Source organism: Vigna umbellata, chromosome 6 (assembly GCF_029865625.1).
Source record: "Vigna umbellata cultivar VRB3 chromosome 6, Vumbellata_1.0, whole genome shotgun sequence".
NCBI classification, from domain to species: Eukaryota; Viridiplantae; Streptophyta; class Magnoliopsida; order Fabales; family Fabaceae; genus Vigna; species Vigna umbellata.
Genome location: NC_142170.1, coordinates 6393445 through 6415079, shown reverse-complemented (window position 1 = coordinate 6415079; position 21635 = coordinate 6393445). Strand labels below are relative to the sequence as shown.

Here is a 21635-nt window from a genome sequence, read left to right as displayed (position 1 = left end):
GATTTTTATTTGTAATATATCAAGTTCGAATTAATAATGAAAAATAATTCAATTTTTCTTCTATAATTCATATATCAAATTTAATTATTTAAAGTTATTAAGTATAAATTATAAACTTTACTTCTATTAATAATAATAATAATAATAATGACAATCTTCAACGATAAATGATATTATTGATGTTAATTTATAAAATACTTTTATGAAGAATTAAATTAAACTTTAATATTTTCAATGAATATTTAATAGTAATTATTTTAACAAAAAAAATGTATTTATACTTACTTTTGTATGTAAATGATAACTCATAGAAATAGTTTTTATTAAAAGTCAAATTATTCAACTTCCATTATTAAAAGTAAAATTCTTCCTAGAGTGTCTCCAAAAATCATATATCTATATATAGACCCTAGCCTTGGACCAAACCATTCATCTTTTCATAAATCAGAAGAAGAAAGCTTTGAAAGAGAAATAGCATGTCTATTGCACCTTCCACACTTCTTCTTTCGACTCAACATGAACCAACTCACATCACCACGCGACCTTGTGCAAATTTTCCTCCAAGCTTTTGGGGAGACACTTTCCTTCAGTATCATTCACATTCACTGGTACTTTCTTTTCTTTTTCCATTACTAGGTTAGTCTTAATGCAGACTTTGAAACTTCTTTTCACAAACAAACTGCAGCATCTTTTTCTTCATCTGTGGGTGATTGTGTAGTGCATGGTATTGCACATGCTCTCTTATAGCCTCTCATACAACATAACTTTTACCTTAAACAGCCCATCCCCTTATTCATTTCATTCTCTTTAACGTTCAAACTTGCCCTATACCAGCCAAAAGAACCACCTTCAAAATTTTACCAATAAGATCGAGAGACCTTCCTCGTATTCTTTCTCAATTTTGGTCCTCCAAAATGCTGTCTTCACTAATATTTCACGTTCAAAAAATGTTCTAGAAAGTTATATTCTATATTATATTTTGAAGTTATATATATATATATATATATATATATATATATATATATATATATATATATATATATATATATATATATATATATATATATATATATATATATATATATATAAAGTGGGTTATTACTTTAACTTGATTAAATGCCTTGAAATGCAACTTATTTGTAGGAAGTCAATGACAATACGAAGGAACTTGCTAAAAAACTGAAAGATGAAGTGAAAATGATGTTCCAATTATCAATCAATATCAAACACAAACTGAACCTGATTGATTCACTTCAACGTTTCAGTTTATCCTATCTCTTCCAACAAGAAATTAATAATCTATAGGAAAAAATTCACCACAGTTTTATAAAAGATAACACCATCATTGAAGATAACAATTATCACTCTCTTGCTGTACTCTTTCGATTGCTTAGACAACAGAGATATCCAATTTCATCAGGTACGTGTATACTTTTTCTTTACTGTTTGGATGTGAAAATCACAATCTATACATATAATGTTATATATACGTCAAAACACAAAATCAATTAACTATTGTGTACCTTCCATTGTGTACGCTGCCTTAGCAATTGATAAAGTAAAACGAGATGACAGTATGAATCGAGTCCTAAAATCTGAAAAAGAAAACACCCTACTGCCTCGGTTATCTAAGAACCGAGACATAATCCTATCTCGTTTTATCTCGGTTCGTAACCTACTCTTTTTACGTCGCTCATATATGTCTCAATTTCAGAACCGATACCTATAAAAAAAATAACCGGTGTCTTTTTTTACTGTACTAGTGTATGCTCCATGATAAAAGTTACTATAGTCATAATAATTTATTATTCAGTTAACGTTTATTTTTCTTTGTACCGTTTAGAGACAAAATTTTACTCCTTGAAACTAAATTCACTTTTAACCGAATTCTATTTTGGAATTAGTCCTTCGAATTATAATATTTTGATCTTTGGGAAAGTATAATATTTTGATGTTTACTATCAATGTTTTTATCATAGAGAGTTGTGTCTTAATAATATGTAATAATAAACTCTTTAGGCTATTTATGAGAGTTGTTCCTTTTGAAGTACTTCTATATTTTATAATGACGATTGTTGCTTTAGTCTATTTTTCAACTTCAAACTTCAACAATTGTTTACTTTTGATGTCGCAAGTACTTACGTGTCATCATATAGTGTTTGATAAAATTAATTAAAGTTTAAGAGACACTACAAAAAAGAAGGGCATTAGCGAAGGCCAGAAGCCCTCGGAAACAGCCCAAAACCGTCGGTAAAAGGTAATTACCGAAGGCTTATCGACGGCCAAAGAGCCCTCGGTAAATCCCTTGTCGCTAACATTTACCGAGGACTTTTGTCCTTCGGTAATTACCGAGGACCAAAAGCCTTCGGTAATTATCGAGGGCCAGAAGCCCTCGGTAATTACCGAAGGACAAAAGCCTTCGGTAATTACCGAAGGGCTAAAGCCTTCGGTAATTTCCGAAGGGCGAATTTTCTGCTGTCTAGTAACCAATTATGGTGCAGATCCTAAAACAACAAATCCTAATTTACATATGTTTTCACGAAAGAAAAAAACTCAACTATTCATGAAAGAAAAGATACCTAGAATGTAAATCAAGAATATAAATCAAGAACTACTCCTAAGCCTAATACTGGAAAGTACAGCAAAGTGAAAATTAAAGGAACAAAAACAAACTTATCCAGATGCATAACAAAAACTATCCTAACAAAAACAAACTTATCCAGATGCATAACAAAAACAAACTTATCTAGGGGCTGGTACAGCAACCTTTTGGCGACTATAACCTCCACCCTGTACACGAGAGAAGAGATGCATCAACAATCTGCTCACTCTGTGGCTCTGTTTGGGTTACAAGTAAATTAAAGAGGAAAAAAATAGAAAAAATAGAAATAAATAAAATAGAAGAATATTTTGTTTGAACAGATAGAAATAAGGTAAAAGTAAAAATAATTCTTGTTTGAATGAATGTAAGTGTAAGGAAAAGATAAATAAATATGTTTAATTAAAAATTAAGTTTAAATAAAAAGTAATACTTTAACATTAGTTCTTGAGACAATAGATACATTACCAGCAGATATATCATATATACAGCAACTAAAACAAAACAAGCATAATCAAAGTTAACTAATTAATTGCCTAAAAAAATGGGTAGCAAATCAAGTGGACACAGGTCTCCTTACAAATTTGGCAGCCAAAGCTTGCAGATCAATTCTTGGAATGAGCTTAACTGTAACCTTTTTCCTGGTATTATTTACAGCCACCACCTACAAAAACCATAATTAATAGAAGGAACGATGCATTCCAAAAGTTGAATAGCAAAAATAAAACAAAAAACATTATTTTTGCAATCATGCAGTACCTGTGTTAAATCCCCTTTGCAATTACCACCTTTTATTCGAGCCCACATACCCTCAGAAATTTCAGGGGTTCTATTTCTAACAGAAAAAAGATGATAGACCTCACTATTTGGTACTAGAGCTACTCGAGTAACATAGATTCCGGGAATCCCTTGACATACCTGAAACCATAAATTAATAACAAATGTGAACAGAATCAGCCCATGGTAAAAATGTTTCACCTGAAAACTAGCAATATAGTGCTAGACAAAATTTCAGCCACATTAGTCTGCAAATTCCTACTCAAAGAATAGAAAACCTGCCGAGACCGTATTGTTATGATAAAAAGGTAAAAACTTAATCACCGTATAAAGTGTCATCTATTTTGTTTTGGTTTTTGTTTGTTTCCTATCTCATCCATTTTTATGTGATTTTTATTTGTAATATATCAAGTTCGAATTAATAATGAAAAATAATTCAATTTTTCTTCTATAATTCATATATCAAATTTAATTATTTAAAGTTATTAAGTATAAATTATAAACTTTACTTCTATTAATAATAATAATAATAATAATGACAATCTTCAACGATAAATGATATTATTGATGTTAATTTATAAAATACTTTTATGAAGAATTAAATTAAACTTTAATATTTTCAATGAATATTTAATAGTAATTATTTTAACAAAAAAAATGTATTTATACTTACTTTTGTATGTAAATGATAACTCATAGAAATAGTTTTTATTAAAAGTCAAATTATTCAACTTCCATTATTAAAAGTAAAATTCTTCCTAGAGTGTCTCCAAAAATCATATATCTATATATAGACCCTAGCCTTGGACCAAACCATTCATCTTTTCATAAATCAGAAGAAGAAAGCTTTGAAAGAGAAATAGCATGTCTCTTGCACCTTCCACACTTCTTCTTTCGTCTCAACATGAACCAACTCACATCACCACGCGACCTTGTGCAAATTTTCCTCCAAGCTTTTGGGGAGACACTTTCCTTCAGTATCATTCACATTCACTGGTACTTTCTTTTCTTTTTCCATTCGCAAATAGATTATATAATATTCAGCCATTACTAGGTGAGTCTTAATGCAGACTTTGAAACTTCTTTTCACAAACAAACTGCAGCATCTTTTTCTTCATCTGTGGGTGATTGTGTAGTGCATGGTATTGCACATGCTCTCTTATAGCCTATACCAGCCAAAAGAACCACCTTCAAAATTTTACCAATACGATCGAGAGACCTTCCTCATATTCTTTCTTAATTTTTGTCCTCCAAAATGCTGTCTTCACTAATATTTCACGTTCCAAAAATGTGGGTTACCAATATATATAAAGTGGGTTATTACTTTAACTTGATTAAATGCCTTGTAATGCAACTTATTTGTAGGACGTCAATGACAATACGAAGGAACTTGCTCAAAAGCTGAAAGAGAAAGTGAAAATGATGTTCCAATCATCAATCAGAGATATCAAACACAAACTAAACCTGATTGATTCACTTCAACGTTTGAGTTTATCCTATCTTTTTCAACAAGAAATTAATAATCTATTGGAAAAAATTCACCACATTTTTATAAAAGATAATACCATCATTGAAGATAACAATTATCACTCTCTTGCTCTACTCTTTCGATTGCTTAGACAACAGAGATATCCAATTTCATCAGGTACGTGTATACTTTTTCTTTACTATTTGAATGTGAAAATCACAATCTATATGTATAATGTTATATATATATATATATATATGTCAAAACACAAAATCAATTAACTGCCTATTATGTATTCAACTAAATGAGCAGATATATTTAAGAAACTCAGAAATGAGCAAGGAAACTTCAATGAAACACTTGGTAATGATATTGAAGGGTTGTGTAGCTTGTATGAAGCTGCACAAATGAGAACTCATGGAGATGATATACTGGAAGATATATGTGACTTCTCAAAGACTCATCTTAAATCCTTGGTCACTCAACTTGAACCATCTCTGGCTGGAAGGGTCAATCATTGCTTAAACCACCCAATAAATAAGAGTGTTCCTAGGTTTGAATCGAAGTATCACATGTCTGTCTATGAACAACATTGTTCCCATGATGAACCTCTGTTGACATTCGCAAAAGTAAAATTTAATATTCTTCAACGAATGCATCAAAAAGAAATTGGCACTATCACCAAGTAAGTCTTTTACTTTCAACTGTTCTCAAAAGTAACCATACATTCATATATTCATATCCAAATATACCAATAAAATAAAAAATTTAGATAACTTTTACGGGATATATAGTTTAACATATCTCAAATTCAAGTAAAATTAAACAACCTAGTCTTAAATGACCAATTCAATTAATAAGATTGTATTAATAATCTTAAAGTGCATAAAGAATGAGATTGTTTAACCATATTTAAAATTTGAAGTGGTTATTTATTTTTCGTAGGTGGTGGAAAAAGTCAAACTTTGACCAAAAGGTTCCTCACGCTAGAAACAGAATGGTTGAGTCTTATCTTTGGTTGGTTGCCATGTCATACCTGCCTGAATATAGTAACGGAAGAATGCTTGCAGGAAAATTGGCAGCTATTATTGTTCTTCTAGATGATACTTATGACGCTTATGGCACTGTTGAGGAACTTCAACTTTTTACAGAAGCATTTCAGAGGTTGATGTGTTTTACAAATTATATATATGGTCAATAATGAGAAAAAGACTTCAAAGCAATGAGATTGGTTTCAGGTTCATCACATTTTTTAATTTTTTTATAATTTTTTTTTTTTTAAATTTCAGATGCGATGTCAGACTCACTGAATCCCTTCCACAGTCCATGAAAGTAATATTTGAAGCAATTCTAGAATTGTGTGAAGAAATAGAAGAGTTGACAACTGAGAGTGGAAACTCAAACTTTGTTGTGCCACATTTCAAAAAAGCTGTATGCTTATTCCAATTTTGCTTATACTTCTTTTTAATATTAACTTTATGTCATCAGTGTATTTGTTGTGTTACATGCAGATTTGCAACTTAGTAAAAGGCTACCTGGTTGAAGCTAAATGGTGTGATGAAGGATACATTCCAACTTATGATGAATATAAAATCAATGGAATGCTTACTTCTTGTTGTCCCATTTTCGCTACAACGTTTGTTGGCCTTGCAGACTTTGCAACAAAAGATGTATTGGATTGGATTTTGAGTAATCCAGATATACTTAGAGCTGCATCAGTTATTGCCAGAGTCTTAGATGACATGGCCTCACATAGGGTACCAATTCATTTCTGATTGAAAAATGTTGAAGATTAATTTGTCTTAATTATTTATTCTCAATTATTATGTTCCTAATTGAACATTTGGATTTGTTTTGACTAATATAGTTTGAACAAGAAAGAGTACATGTTGCATCAGCTGTGGAATGTTGCATGAAGCAATATAGCATTTCAGAAGGAGAGGCTTATAACTTGATTCACAAGGATGTTGAAGATTGTTGGAAGGTTATAAATGAAGAGTGCCTCAAATCAAATGATATCCCAAAGATTGCACTTGATTGTATAGCTAATTATGCACGCATGGCTGAGCTTTCGTATGAAGATCACAAGGATAAATTCACAAATGGAGAATTACTCAAAGATTATGTCTCTTCACTTCTTGTGGTTCCCTTTTGTCTCGATCAAACCGTGATATGAGAAACTATTCCACATCTAAATGGGAGATTTTATTACCTTTAAAGCTATGTATTACCAAGTATAAATAAGAGTCAAATGTGGGTATGAAAGTGGATTCGTCCTACATGAAAGGCTCAACGTGTGAGCTGTGATGAAGAACGATGTTTGTTGTAATTTTGTGTGTTGTCCTTTGCTTAATTGTCTGTGTAATAATGTTTAACTATTTACTTTGAACTTGATTTATTATCAATGCTATTTATTGTTCGTGTGTCAGTATTTCATTATTTGATACATGCCAACGAAACACCCACTCTAGCACCGTAAGGAAGTAAAGATTAATTTAGCGTCTTTCATTAATTTATTTAATATGGTAAACATTTGCTTGGCCTTGGGTTGAAGTATGGTAAACATAATTTATTTAATATAATTAATGAATAGCAATTTATAATGAATAGCAATTGAATAAACGTAGGTGTAGGATTTTGAGTGAGGATATTTCACTAACAAACTAAGATAAACAAAAAAACTCCTAAGCTCTGGTTAATGAAATAACCTCACGCAAATCACAACATTTTATTTTGTTAATAACTTTTTAGGTTTTTGAAATAACACTTATGTACGACCCTTATTCTAAGGTAGATAACACGATAATAAGTATTGTACCGAGGATGCCGGACGTCCTGGACGACTAGCGCAGGAGTGGCAAGGCCGACCGGTCGAGGTAGATGCCTCCGAATATGATTAAGGTAAAATACTGATTAAGGATCGTTGGGTCCTGGTTGAGCCGTGATTAAGGCTTCGTTAATCATAGGCGCATAATCAAAACTATAAATACAGGTCAAAGGTAAGAAGTAGGTGGGTTCATTAATTACACATTTATTACAGTGCTTAACCTACCGATCGGATTATCACTGACTTTGGCATCGGAACACCTTTAGCAGGTACACCTCCGGTCGACGCATAGGAAATTGAACAAGGCTTGACCGGACGGAGAGAGCAGAGAGAACGTGGATCGGACGACATCCGTAGGAAATTGCGTAGGGCTTAGGTGACTCGACTCTATACCGGAACATTTTGGCACCCACCGTGGGGCCGTGTGACTTAGAAACCCAATGGTGACCACTAGGAATATGAGTATTGAGGACCGTATCGAGATGATCAAGATGTTACAGCAGAGGTTGGAGGAGATGCAATAACGACATAAAGCGAAGATGGCGGCTGTTAGAGCCGAGTGCTCGGCCCGCATAGCTCAGGAAAGAGGGTCGTAAGTCGAGAAAAAGGCAGAAGAAGAGCACGGCAAAGCCGCTCAGTAGGGCACAGTTGAGCATAGTAGTATGCCAAACACTACTTGGAGGTCGACCGAGTCGGAGGTCGAGCAAAGCAAGCCTAAGTCAGACCATGCCGAGAGTGTCGCACTAAGCAAATAACTGGTGGTAAAGGAAGAGGATACTTCCGGCCACTTACCTTTCGTTTAGGCCATCATGGACGTTCACATATCGGAACACTTCGTCCCACCGCAGCTCAGTATTTACGACGGGACTACCAACCCTGATGATCACATAAGGCGTTTTCCACCCGGATGACATTTTGAACGGGGAACCAGGCGATATGGTGTCGAGCCTTTTCTCTGCCACTGGAAGGAGAGGCTCTGGAATGGTTCAACTCCTTACCTCTGAACTCTATCGAAAGCTTTGAGGGCTTGAAGGCTATGTTCGGTCGCCAGTTCGCCAACAGCCGTTCCCAAGACTTGACCATCTTTGATTTCTCAAACATTAGACAGGGGAAGGAGGAAACGTTGAAGGCGTTCATGGAATGTTACCAGAAGACGGTCCGACGAGCGAAGGCCTGGCCCTCAGCTCCGAGTTGGCCCTCTAGTATGTCATGCCCGCCCTTAGGCCGGGACCCTTCAAGGGCAGTGTCTGCCGACGAGCACCAAAGACAATGGAAGAGTTGCGTGAGCGGGCAACCGACGAAATAAGGGTGGAGGAGATGAAGCAGTCGTATCGGAAAGAAGCTCAGGAGGCAAGGGAGAAAACAAAGGGAAAAAGGTCAAAAGGGCAATCAGGGAAGACCGGGTGGTACAGGCAAAAGGAGCCTCTCAGGGGGCCGCATTTTCAGCAATACACCCCACTGAATGCCCCCCACGCTAAAATATTGCAGGAAACATCGATCGCTGAACTCATACAGGCGCCTAAGAGGCGTCCCACGCCGCCTGGGGCTGATGGGAAAAAGCATTGTCTGAACGATCAGAATCTGGGCCATACCACGGAAGAACGTGTAAATCTTAGGGACAGGATCGAGGAGCTAATCAGAGTAGGACAGTTGAAGAAATATGTCAAGACTGATAGTCAGGTTGACTCATCGATATGACCTTGCAACCCGTGGAGGAGTCTGGCACGACAGGCGACCGGAACGTCACGCGGAACAACAAGAACGATCGTCCTAGATCAGAAAGACAATGTAGTAGAAGTCGTATCAGAAGTAACAACCGCCGGTTGCGCGGCATTATTAACATCGTCTGAGGAGGATTCGCTGGGGAAGGGTCATCCTCCTCGACAAGAAAGCGTCACGTTCGCGCCCTTCGGTCGGTTAATAGTGTGGTGAGGCTTAGGAGGTCCCTGCCTGCAATTACTTTTACGGATGATGACTTCCATGCACCAACATCATCAACCGTCCCCTCAGCGTCAACAGGCGACCCTCCGACCGAGAGCATTTTTCCGTCATACACATCTTGGGAAATATCAAAACCGACATCTAGGGGATCAACCTCCAACAGAAAGGTTGCCTGACGAAGGGCCTTAGTAAAGCCCTCTTCATGCTCAATTTGCATGTCAGTGTTCAAAGTACTGATCGCTTCATTGGCCTTTACCAACTCTGCGGTCAGACTATCATTTTGAATCTGCAGCTCTTCCTCCTTTTCACCCAACCGCCTCACCTCCACTTTAAGCCGGCCAGCTTCTTCAATAATCTGGTCGCTCCTAGCCCGGGCGTCCTTCAGTTGTTGAACGATCGTCCTTAGTTCTCGGTTCGCTTCGTCCAACTTCCTCTACAACTCAGATCGTTGCTTCCCACATTCATTATGTTCAAGAGTCAGGGCCTCTAGCTGAGCCCGAAGATCTTCGATGACCTTCTTCTCCTCGGCCAATTCAGCTTGAACGTCCCCAACGCCATGTCGGTAGGCAAACTTGCGGAGGTACCAAGTAAGCATAGCTCCCCTGGCTGCAAATTCTAAGGCGGCATTAGTGATGTCCTTCTTGGACAAAGGTTCAACCACAGCCCGCTGAGAGGAGCTCATGCAGAAATCGACCCAGTCCCCAATGGTGAAGTCCGGATCAAAAAGACCGCCCGGAATAAGGCGAGGGACGCTACCTTCCCGGCGAGGAGGACTTCTCCCATTCTTTGGATTTCCTCTTCTTTACCGGAGGGATATTTGGGACGGCCTCCGCGGACGACAAGTCCACAACCAAAATCTGCTGAGCAACTTCCTGGGCGGTTGTTGGATCAACCGACTTCACTTTCGAGCGAGATTGGGAACCCGTAGCATGGTTGGAACCGGCCGAGCGAGGATCCCTTGCTTTCGAGCTAACCATCCCCTTGCTAGTCTTGCGAGGGGCCGGGAGAGACATGACTCCTGAAAGGAAAACAAAAATTTAGTTAAGTTAATATCAAAACAACACATAGCTAGTGGCAAACGCCATACTAAACGCCATCTGGTCAAAATCCTCATGGCCAAGGCCTTTAACCAAACTGCGGGCAGAGATACGGCGTGGCAAGGTATTAATCATCTTATCGGCGTCTACTTCGGCAGGGGTCATAATACCGAGCGACGTGGCACGTAACTTCCGAGGGTCCCTTGTCCAATAAAAGGGGAACAAGGGAACGCCCGCCTCTTCATGGAACTCGGACCAGTCGAACTCTCTAATTATTACTTTGAAAGAATCCGAATACGGTTTGAACAAACAATAATTTCGAATGTAGGTCAGAGATACCCAGCCGGTCTTTGTGTGCCATCGGACATGATAGTAGTGAAGAAATATGGACACGATGAGAGTGATACCTAGAGCGGAACTCATGGCCACGAAATCTTGCAGGCAAGCCCATCCCTTCGGGTACAATTGGGAGGGGGCAACGTTTAACTTCCGGAGCATGGCTGATGGGAATGAAGTAAAGGGCACCTGCACGAACATTTGGTTGAATAAATAAGTATATACAAAGAAAAAATATTCAGTGCTAGATTCCTTCCCATGAAAGACCCGTTCGTTAGGGTGACTAACACCCAGTCGAATTAAACGAGAGTCCTCCCCGTCGCGCACCACGAATGAACGATCGGCTCACCACTGTAGCTCGCCCTAAGTCCTATAGTTTGACACGTATAGGCCCACCTCGTGCGAAGCCCACCCATACCCATCGATAACCGACCAACCACCTTTTGGTTCGGGCCGCTCGACGTCAATATCCACCCCTCCCTGGAGAAGGAAGAGTGAAACCCCATTTATAACCCTCTCGTCGCCAATCACCGGGGAGCCCGACTCCCGTCCCCCATCTCGGTCGGTCCTGTCTAGGACGGACGACGACACGGAGCTGGGGGAGGAAGACCCATCGCCGATAGATGAATCGTCACTGTCCCTGCATGCTGACCCCTCGGAGGAACTCACACTAACGATAGCCATTTATTATTTACCTTGAAAAAAGAATGTTGTTGGACGGTATGTATGAAAGGAAAAAGAGAAGTGTGAAAATGACAACACCCCACACTCCTATTTCTAGCAAAAATTTCGAAACCGCCAACTCATCTCCACCGTCGAAATCAAACATTATCAACGGTCCAGATCAGATGACAATCCCACTACCCGAGGTTGACGGCCCATGACAACACGACACGTGTTTTCGCGCCAAAGCCCAATTCAAAAAGCGCCGACCGGTCTTCTAACTTTTAAACCCAACGACAATCAATTGTCTAAGGCTTGGGGGGCCTGGTGTACTGCCTGGACGTCCTGACGATAGGGGCAGGAGTGGCAAGGCCGACCGGTCGAGGTAGATGCCTCCGAACATGATTAAGGGAAAACACTTATTAAGGATCGTTGGGCCCTGGTTGGGCCGTGATTTAGGCTTCGTTAATCCAAGGCCCATAACCAAAACTATAAATACAGGTCAAAGGTAAGAAGTAGGTGGGTTCATTAATTACACATTTATTATAGTGCTTAACCTACCGATCAGACTATCACTGACTTTAGCATCAGAGCACCTTTAGCAGGCACCTTCGGCCGACGCGTAGGAAATTGAACAAGGCTTGACTCGACGGAGAGAGCAGAGAAAGCGTGGACCGAACTACATCCGTAGGAAATTGCGCAGGGCTTAGGTGACTCGACCCTATACCGGAACAAGTATCAAGAAAGTTGAAAAGTTGAAAAGTTGAAAAGTTGAAAAGTAGAAGTAGCATAACATGTCGATGAAAATGAAAGAGAACGTAAATGAGAAGGTTGAGCAGATAGACTGAGTACAACACTCAATAACAAAATAGTATCTTGATAATAGAAAAAGAAAAAGAATATTATTGTCTTACCTTCCTAAAAGGAGGAACGATTACATAAAAAAAAAAGAAAAATAGAAAAAAAGAGGGAAAGTACAAACAAAGGAATAGTTTTGTCGAGTTGTGTACTCAAGCTTTGAGTCAAGCTTATTAGGTTGTGTGCCGAGCTTGTTAGACTGTGTATTGAGCTTGTCAAACTATGTCCTTGAACTTGTCGAGCTATATGTTGAGCTTGCCAAGCTGTGTGCTAGATTTTGCCAAGTTGTGTTGTCAAGGTTGTCAGGTTGGATGTTGAGCTTTTCAAGTTGTTTTGTGGAGCTGTACCGAGTTTTCTAAGTTGTGAAAATTCTATCATTGCCATATATTATTCATCCCAGCTTAAAATGAAGTTGTTTGAAAGGGACATGTGCCATAGATTTGGTAAAAAGGTTTAGGGCTTGCTGAGTAGATGAAATGGGTGAAAGCTAATAAAAGGTTTAAAGAATAATTCTGATGTATTATTTCAAAGAGTAGAGTACCATATATATACATACAAGGATCCTATAATTCTTCATCTATTAAAGGAATGACAGGTGAACAAATATGCACAAATTATAATAATGCTAAATTATAACTAACACAATATTTGATTGCCTAATATCCCTTAATAGAATATTTGGCATATCTTAACACCCTCACTCAAGTTGGTGCATGGATATCACACATTCCCAACTTGAATAAAAACTCATTAAACAATCTTCTTGACACTCCTTTGGTGACAACATCAACTGCAATTCTGATCTTACAAAAGGAAATGAAATTATTCCAGCTTCAAGCTTTTCTTTAATGAAATGTATATCAATCTCCACATGCTTTGTTCTATCATGTTGCACAGGATTGTGAGCAATTGCTATAGCCGAAGTATTGTCATAGTACAAACTCATAGCTTCATTTGGTTTAAAGCCCAAATCTGATACAACAATTTTAATCCACAAAATTTCACATACACATAGTGTCATGCCTCTGAATTCTGCTTCATCACTAGATCATGCTACTACAGGTTGTTTTTTACTCCTCCAAGTTACAAGATTCCCTCCTACAAAAGTAAAGTATCAAGAGGTAGATCTTCTATCATCTTTTAAACCTACCCAATCTGCACCAGTGTACCTTTCTACCTTTAAGTTTCCATGATTTGAGAACAAAATTCCTTTTCCCGGAGCAAACTTCAAATATCTCAAAATCCTCTCAACAGCATCCATATGAAGCTTTCATGGGTCATGCATAAATTGACTAACAACATTCACTACATAGGTGATATCTGGACGTGACAAATAAATTAATTTTCTTACCAGCCTTTGGTATCTTCCTCTGTCTATGCTTGCTGAATTTCAGCATTGAAAGAATTTATGATTTTTTTCAATTGGTGTATGAGTTGGTTTACTCCCAAGCAGCCCAGTTTTCGATAGTAAGTCAATAGTATATTATCTTTGGCATAGAAAAATACCATGTTTTGATCTAGCAACTTCAATACCCAAAAAATATTTGAGGTTTCCAAGTTGTTTCATCTCATATTCAGATGCAAGGTATTGTTGTAAACTAGAAATCTCATCTTGGTCATTTCTTGTAACAATCATGTCATCTACATATATAATCAAAGCTGTACTTTTTCCTTTTCCTCTCTTAAAATATAAGGTATGATCAGAGTTACTTACTCTATAGCCAAAAGCCTTCATAGACTTGGTAAACATTCCAAACCATGCTCTTAGGGATTGTTTTAGTCTATATACAACCTTCTTTAATTTGCAAACCTTTATTCCAATTGAATCTGTCATGCCTGGTGAAGAATCCATATAAATTTCTTCTAAAATTTCTCCGTGTAGAAAAGCATTTTTCACATCAAATTGTAGAAGAGGCCAATCTTGGTTTGCAGCTAGCGACAGAAGTATTCTCACAATGTTGAGCTTGGCTACCGGTGCGAACGTCTCTTGGTAATCTACACCATAAGACTGAGTGTAACCTTTAGCCATAAGTCTTGCTTTATATCTCTCAATAGTTCCGTCAGCTTTATGCTTAATTGTAAAGACCCATTTGCAGCCCACAATTTTCTTCCCTCTTGGTAAGGACACAAGATCCCAAGTGTTATTTTTTTCTAAACCTGTCATCTCCTCAACCATTGCTTTGGTCCATCTAGGATCTGCCAAAGCTTCCTATATATTACTAGGAATGGATTTTGAAGATAATTGAGATTATATGACTGAGATAACCTGTGAGATGACATATATTTACTAATGGGATATTTAACTTTGGCTTGGAGGTCTGGTTCATATATAGTTGGAGGTTGACCACAACTAGAATGAGGTGGAAGAATATATTGAACAATAGTACACTCAGTGTTTGGTGTGTTGGTGGTCTCATGCAGACAAGAATCAATTCCATGATCAATTTCATCTAAATTAGTGTTATCAGAGATAGGATCAGAAGGCACCTCTGAAGAGTCAACTTGAACCTATGGAGAAGATTGAGCCAATTGGTTATGATCAGAAGACACTGTATTATCCAAAAGAGAAGTGTCCATATTTAGGATTGGCTCACTTCTTACAGAATGATCCTCACACGATAATTTATCTTCGCAATATAATTTGATATCTGAGATATCAAACATACTAACATCAGGATTATGCACTTCACTTTCATTGCCTCCCTGAAGTGGAGAATCAACATAAAAAAATTCATGTTCATTAAATGTCACATCCATAGAAATATAAAATTTCTTTGATGATGGATGGTACGCACGATAACCTTTTTGAGTTGATCCATACCCAACAAAAACACATTTGATCGATCGTTCTTCAAGCTTTGTACGTTGATGTGGGTGTAAGTGAACATATATAATACATCCAAAAATATGAGGTGGTAAATAAACTATGGGAGGAAGGATACAATGATCAGACAACACACCAAAAGGCCTTTGAAAGTTAAGCACACTAGAAGGGGTTCGATTAATTAAATAAACGACAGAGCTCACAACCTCACCCCATAAATGAGATGGGACATTATCATCTATCAAAAGTGATCTTGTCACCTCTAATATATGTCTATTTTTCCTCTCAGCCATTCCAATTTGTTGTGGTGAATAAGGACATGTAGTTTGATGCAAGATGCCTATAGAGTTCATGAACTCTATTAATTCAGTCATAAAATATTCCCTTGATTGTCTGATCGAATAACCTTAATAGATGTGTTAAATTGTGTAACGATCAGATGATAGAAGGACCGAACCACATCACACACCTCACTTTTATGTTTAAGCAAATATACCTAGGTTACACGAGTACAATCATCAACAAACCTAATAAACCATTTTTTTCCATTATGTGTAGATTGTGGGGCAGGTCCCCAAACATCTATGTGAATTAATGAAAAAGGAAAATCAGTTTTATTATTATTTAAAGGAAACACAACACGATGATTTTTTGCCATAACACATGTTTCACAAAAAAAAATCAGAAATATTGGATTTATGAAATAGTGAAGGAAATAATTTTTTTAAATAACCAAAAGAGGGATGTCCCAAACGTTTATGCCATAACAAAATTTCCTTTTTGTTTTTATCTTGTATGTGATCATTCACAAGATAAGCCAACCCTCTTTTATGGGTTTGTTGTGAGACATTTTCAAAATAATATAGTCCTTTACTCTCTCTAACACTAGTAATCTTATCCTTGGAAAATATTCTGAAAAAGACAATGGGTTGGGTAAAACAAGGCCACACAAGAATGTGATTTGGTTAACTTGCTAACAGAGATAAGATTACAGTTTAATGTAGGAACAAATAAAACATCAAGAATCGATAAGGAGGGTAAAAGGGATACAGTACCTATACCTTCAATAGGAGATGAGACTCCATTAGCATTAATAATAACAGTTTTAGAACAATTAGAGGAAAAATTAGTAAATATATGAGGATCACAAGTCATATGATCAGTAGCACCTGAATCAATTATCCAATTACTACCCTTAGTAACAACAAAAAGATTAAGGGCAGAGTTCGATATACCTGACTTGGTCACAAATTCGGTAGCAGTAGAAATATAACTCTTGGAATTCGTGGAAGTTCCAAAATCATGTTTCTCCGATTGATTTTTATCGAAAGAAGCCATAAGAAATATTCAATGAAAAAAAAGAAGCATTGATTCCTATATTGTAGAGGATATTAGTGTTTGGCTCTTGATACCATAATAAAAGGTTTAAAGAATAATTCTAATGTATTATTTTAAATAGTAGAGTACCATATATATACATACAAGGATCCTATAATTCTTCATCTACTAAAGGAATGACAGGTGCACAAATCTGCACAAATTATAATAATTCTAAATTATAACTAACACAATATTTGATTGCCTAATATCCCTTAATAGAATATTTGACATATCTTAACAAAAGCTTTAGGAGACCATCCGTGATCTTGTCCCTTACACTATTGAAGTCTATTTGTGTTTGGTTCGTTCATGAAACACCTGGTTAAAGGCAATTTAGATAGTTGAGTGATTGTCACACTAAACTATAGCAAAAAAGGTTATGTCTGGTCTGGTGTCAATGAGATGGATTAGACACCTGATGAGTCTAGTGTTGGGATTAAATTTTTGGGATTTTATTAATAATTTTGTTTAAATCTTATTTTATTAGTTTTGGGTCTAGTGATATTTAGTTTGATTTTGATAGAGATAAAATAAGGATAGGTAGTTATGATTTTCTGTTTATCTAGGTACAATATTATTTTATGATAGATTAAGCAAATTTTATTTTTAAGATAGTTGATATTTTATTTTCAGTTTTTATTTTTATTCCAGTAATATTTAAGCGTCACGACTATTTAAAGTCCTTCAATTATCAATGAATAATAGGCTCAATTTTACGAAAATATTAGAGTGTGTGTAATGTGAGATTTTCTTAACAGTGGTATTATAATTTTATGCTTTGAGCACCGAGAGAGAGAGAAAGAGAGAGAGGAGAGAGTTAAACATCATGATAGAAAAAAGAGTGCTTGATTTTTTTGTGTGAGAAAAATGGAAAAGGTTGTCAATGGTATAAGTGTGACACAATTGATGAGAAAAACCAATTATGATAATTGGTGCCTATAGATGAAGGCGTTATGGAGATGTTAAGACGTTTGGGATATGGTAGAAGACGGGTACGTTGAACCTGATGAAGACGAACATCAGACGGTGGCATAGATAACTGCATTGAAGAAATCACGTGCAAGAGATGGGTCAACATTGTATTTCCTCTATAATGTAGTATGTGAGTCGAGATTCAAAAAATAGCGAATGCTAAATAAGCAAAGGAAGCCTGGGAGAAATTGGAGGTTGCGTATAAAGGTGACAACCGTGTTAGACAAGTCTGAATACAAGCTCTTAGAGTAGAGTTTGAATAGTTGAAGATGGAGCCCAAAGAGCATATAACCGAGTACAAAACTCGGGTGGAGAAGGTGGCCAACCAACTCGACAAGAATGGAGAACAAAGGCCACCTAGTCTGATGTTGGGAAAAATTTTGAGATCCCTTACAAAAGATTTCGAAAGTATCGTGTGCGTCATTAAAGAATCGAAGGACTTGTAGATTCTCATAGTGGATGAACTTGTTGGGTCATTAGAAGCCCACAAACAGAAGAGAAGGAGTTGGGATGATCAGGTTGAACCTGACGATCAAGCACTACAAGTACAGTTTGACTCGAATAAAACTCGGATTACTCAGAGTCGAGGTCCTAACGGAAGAGGCCAAGGAGGCAGAGGCCGAGGAGGCCGAGGATGAGGTGGGCGTGGCCAAGGTAATTTTGAGAATAATAGTGAAGAGCAAACCGATCAAAAGAATGGGTGTGACCGAGGACAAGGGAAAGGCCAAGGAGATTGGTCAGGAGTTGAGTGTTTTAAGTGTGGCAAGTACGACCACTATGCAAACTAGTGTAGATCAAGCAAGTGCTACAATTGTGGCAAGGCTAGCCATATTGCAAAGTATTGCAAGACCGAGACAAAGGGGGAGACTAATCTCCTTACTGAAGATGCAGAAGAACTGTTGCTGGCAACGAGCTTGGATGTAGTGGACATGGAAAATCTGGTCTCAACAATGAATGAAGTGATCTTGATAAAAGGTGCGACAAATGTCAAAAAGGAACTCAAACAAAAAAGATGAGGAGATTTAGCGGATAGGGAGGCTTCTAGATGAAGCTAATGAAATTATAAATAAATAGAGGGTTGAGCTTGAGGAGCTGAAGAAGGCGGATGTTGGACCGTGCTTGAAATCAAAGACTGATGAGATTTCTAGCAACTCGGTATGGTATATCTAGATATTGGGGCAAACAATCATATGTGTGAAAACGAGAATTTTTTTTTTTTATAAACTCACCAAGGTGGAGGCCAAATTTGTGTCTTTTGGAGATGACTCCAAGGTGGCCATGAAAGGGCATGGAACAATCCGACATATGCGGAAGAATGGATGAGTTGGAGAGATTAGGGATATTTACTTTGTTCCCGAGCTGAAGAACAATACTTTAAGCATGGGTTAGATAATTGAGAAAGGTAATTCACTTTTTATGAAGGACCAGGTATTGTATTTAAAGGATAAGCATGGTCGTCTAGCAACCCAAGCAAAAGTGAACAAGAACTGGTTGTATGAACTGGAGCTCAAAATCTTGGAGAGAAGATGCTTGAAACAAGATATGACTAGCAAGAGCTCGTATAATCTAACTCAAATCTGATTGAAAGAAGCAAACCCGGTGTTGGATGATGCACATGGAAAACCGAATGAAGGAAGGAAAAGTTTAAGTTTATGGGAGAGTTTGTTGGGATAAACTTAAATTTTAGGGTTTTATTAATAATTTTGTTTAAATCTTATTTTATTAGTTTTGGGTCTAGTAATATTTAGTTTGATTTTGATAAAAATAAAATAGGTATAGGTGGTTATGATTTTCTATTTATCTAGGTATAATATTATTTTATGATAAATTAAGCAGATTTTATTTTTTAAGATAGTTAATATTTTATTTTCAGTTTTTATTTTTATTTCCATAATATTTAAGTGTCACAGCTATTTAAAGTCCTTCAATTATCAATGAATAATAGACTCAAGTTTAGAAAAATATCATAATGTGTGTAACGTGAGATTTTCTTAACATCTAGGATAGGAGAAAGTATGTTCATCACTAAGGAAATCTCATTAATTGGTTAAGTGAGAGGAGTGTGCAATGGGAATATGCATGAGGGCACAATGTTACCATTCCAACCTTTGTAACGAGGTCGAAAGTGTATTTGCATTAATTAAGATGAATTCTCAAACTGTTTCGAGCAATTTTCAAACCAAGAAAATATATGAGATCGCCCATGTTTTTAATATGGTTGTTTCTCCCTACATCTCTAAATGTTTCTTTCTACACCTCTAATTTCGGAAAATAATTCTTATATTCAACGAATTTCGAAATCCGTTGAAACCTTTAAAAAATCCTTCAACAAATTTCAAAATTCGTTAAAGTTTAAAAAAAATCTTTCAATTCTGAAATTCGTTAAAAGATTCTTTTAATAAATTTGGAAATCTGTTGAAACACGCAAAATACGATGTACCATTTTTAATTTGCAGTTTTGAAATTTAAAAAAAAGTTAAAGGTATAAGAAAAATTGTTGGTTGGAGGTGTAGAAACAACCTTTTAATATAAAAGAGGCTATCTAGTAAGGTGGTGATGTGCTTTATTTTGTATATGTATAAGCAGTCGATAGTAGTTTTTTCCTATAGGAAGTTTAGTGATGATATATATATATATATATATAAAATAACAAATTCCTTCTACTATTTTTAAATCCCTAAAATTACCTACAGTTTTACTCCATTAACCTATATTGTAGTTTTCATTTATTTCGGTGTAAGATAATATTGTTAGTCGGTAAAGGAAAAATCCATTTCTAACTTCATCAGAAGAAAAAGCAGAAGAGGAAAAACTGATATTGATGTATCAACAGAAAACTCTAATCCAGGGTTTTGGAAAGCCACAGCTCCTAAAAAAGTCACACTTCCAACAATATAAAAAAGTATTAGAAAAAGTAGGTAATGCATTAAAATGGAGAATTTTTTTGTGTGCAATACTGGCACAACGTGAAAGAATATAAAAAGTATTAAAAAGTAGGTATTAAAGCATTGAAATGGAATGATTTTTTGTGTGCAAAGTACTGGCACAACGAGAAATAATATACAAACGCGATATCTGGTGGTGTTATTATGAGGTGAGGTTAACGCTACTTCTTGATTTAGGATCATCCCAAGGAAGTAATGCTATCCTTTTCTTTATTTTCCTGACTTTGTTTTATATATTATACTAATCATTATGTGTGTTAAAAAATTAAAGTGTATATATAAAAGAGAGATGTAAAACAAGGGCTATTTACGTAATTTTAGGATTATCACAAGAAAATATTAATTTAGTTTATTAAATATTAATATCAACTACATTGCAATGTTATTAGAGTGTTTTTTTTATTGATAAATGTTACTGGTTAATATTTTATTAATAGGAGAATTCAATCTATAATATCTTTCATCCTGTTTTCCAAATCCTTTAAATAAAATTTATATTTCTAAATAGGGATTGAACTAACAACCTCTTCCAGTCTTCCTTCCAAGTTATTAAAGTGTTTAATAGACTCTAAAGTTAAAAAAAGTTAATTGTTTAAAAAAAAAGTTTAAGATGTAAAATCATTTTTAAATAATGTAACTGTCAAATAGTAGTATTTATGTAACTTTAGCCATTGATAGATATGTAATGATAGGCATTGATAGAGTAGGCTTAATCAACTCTATGTTCATGTTAATTATTTTTCGACTTTTTTTTAATAAATAAACATTTGAGTTTGTTTTAAATTAGCATTAGTTTCTTTGATGCTAATAGAGTTTGTTTAGTGTTAGATACTAATAGAGTCTGTTTAACCAATTAAAAAAAACAATTATTTTAATTTTTTTATTAATTGAAAATTAATATTAATTATTTTTAACTGTTTATTTGTGTTAGTATGAACATTAATTAAAATAAATAAGATTATCATTAACCTCATTAATACTAATATATTTAGTTTTTTAGTATTTAAG

The 21635-nt window shown here is 35.9% G+C and overlaps 1 protein-coding gene and 1 pseudogene across 2 annotated transcripts; one reads left to right on the top strand and one right to left on the bottom strand.

Annotated features, from left to right (window-relative positions):
• The first annotated feature begins 476 nt into the window (after positions 1-476).
• On the top strand, positions 477-7173 carry LOC148196667 (putative terpene synthase 2; annotated as a pseudogene). The gene is made up of 7 exons (XR_015780395.1): positions 477-608; positions 4742-5021; positions 5157-5529; positions 5790-6008; positions 6134-6275; positions 6356-6601; positions 6712-7173. The product of XR_015780395.1 is annotated as a putative terpene synthase 2 (transcript).
• Positions 7174-13620: 6447 nt separating this feature from the next.
• On the bottom strand, positions 13621-16668 carry LOC148196666 (uncharacterized). Its single transcript, XM_088093489.1, has 6 exons — positions 16500-16668; positions 15537-15670; positions 15108-15209; positions 14811-15014; positions 14221-14715; positions 13621-13773 (listed from the first exon to the last, which is right to left on the bottom strand). The coding sequence occupies exons 1-6, from the start codon at positions 16666-16668 to the stop codon at positions 13621-13623; spliced, it is 1257 nt and encodes a 418-aa protein (XP_087949615.1).
• Positions 16669-21635: the final 4967 nt, after the last annotated feature.

Bases quoted from the DNA above. Each gene is read 5' to 3' on its own strand.
- LOC148196666 (XM_088093489.1), bottom strand. From the start codon at position 16,668: ATGGCTTCTTTCGATAAAAATCAATCGGAGAAACATGATTTTGGAACT. The intron at 15,015-15,107 runs GTAAGAAGTGAG...TCTTCTCCATAG, and splicing joins TATCGTGTGAGGATCATTCT to GTTCAAGTTGACTCTTCAGA. The intron at 13,774-14,220 runs GTAAGTAACTCT...GACCCATGAAAG, and splicing joins TGAAGGCTTTTGGCTATAGA to CTTCATATGGATGCTGTTGA.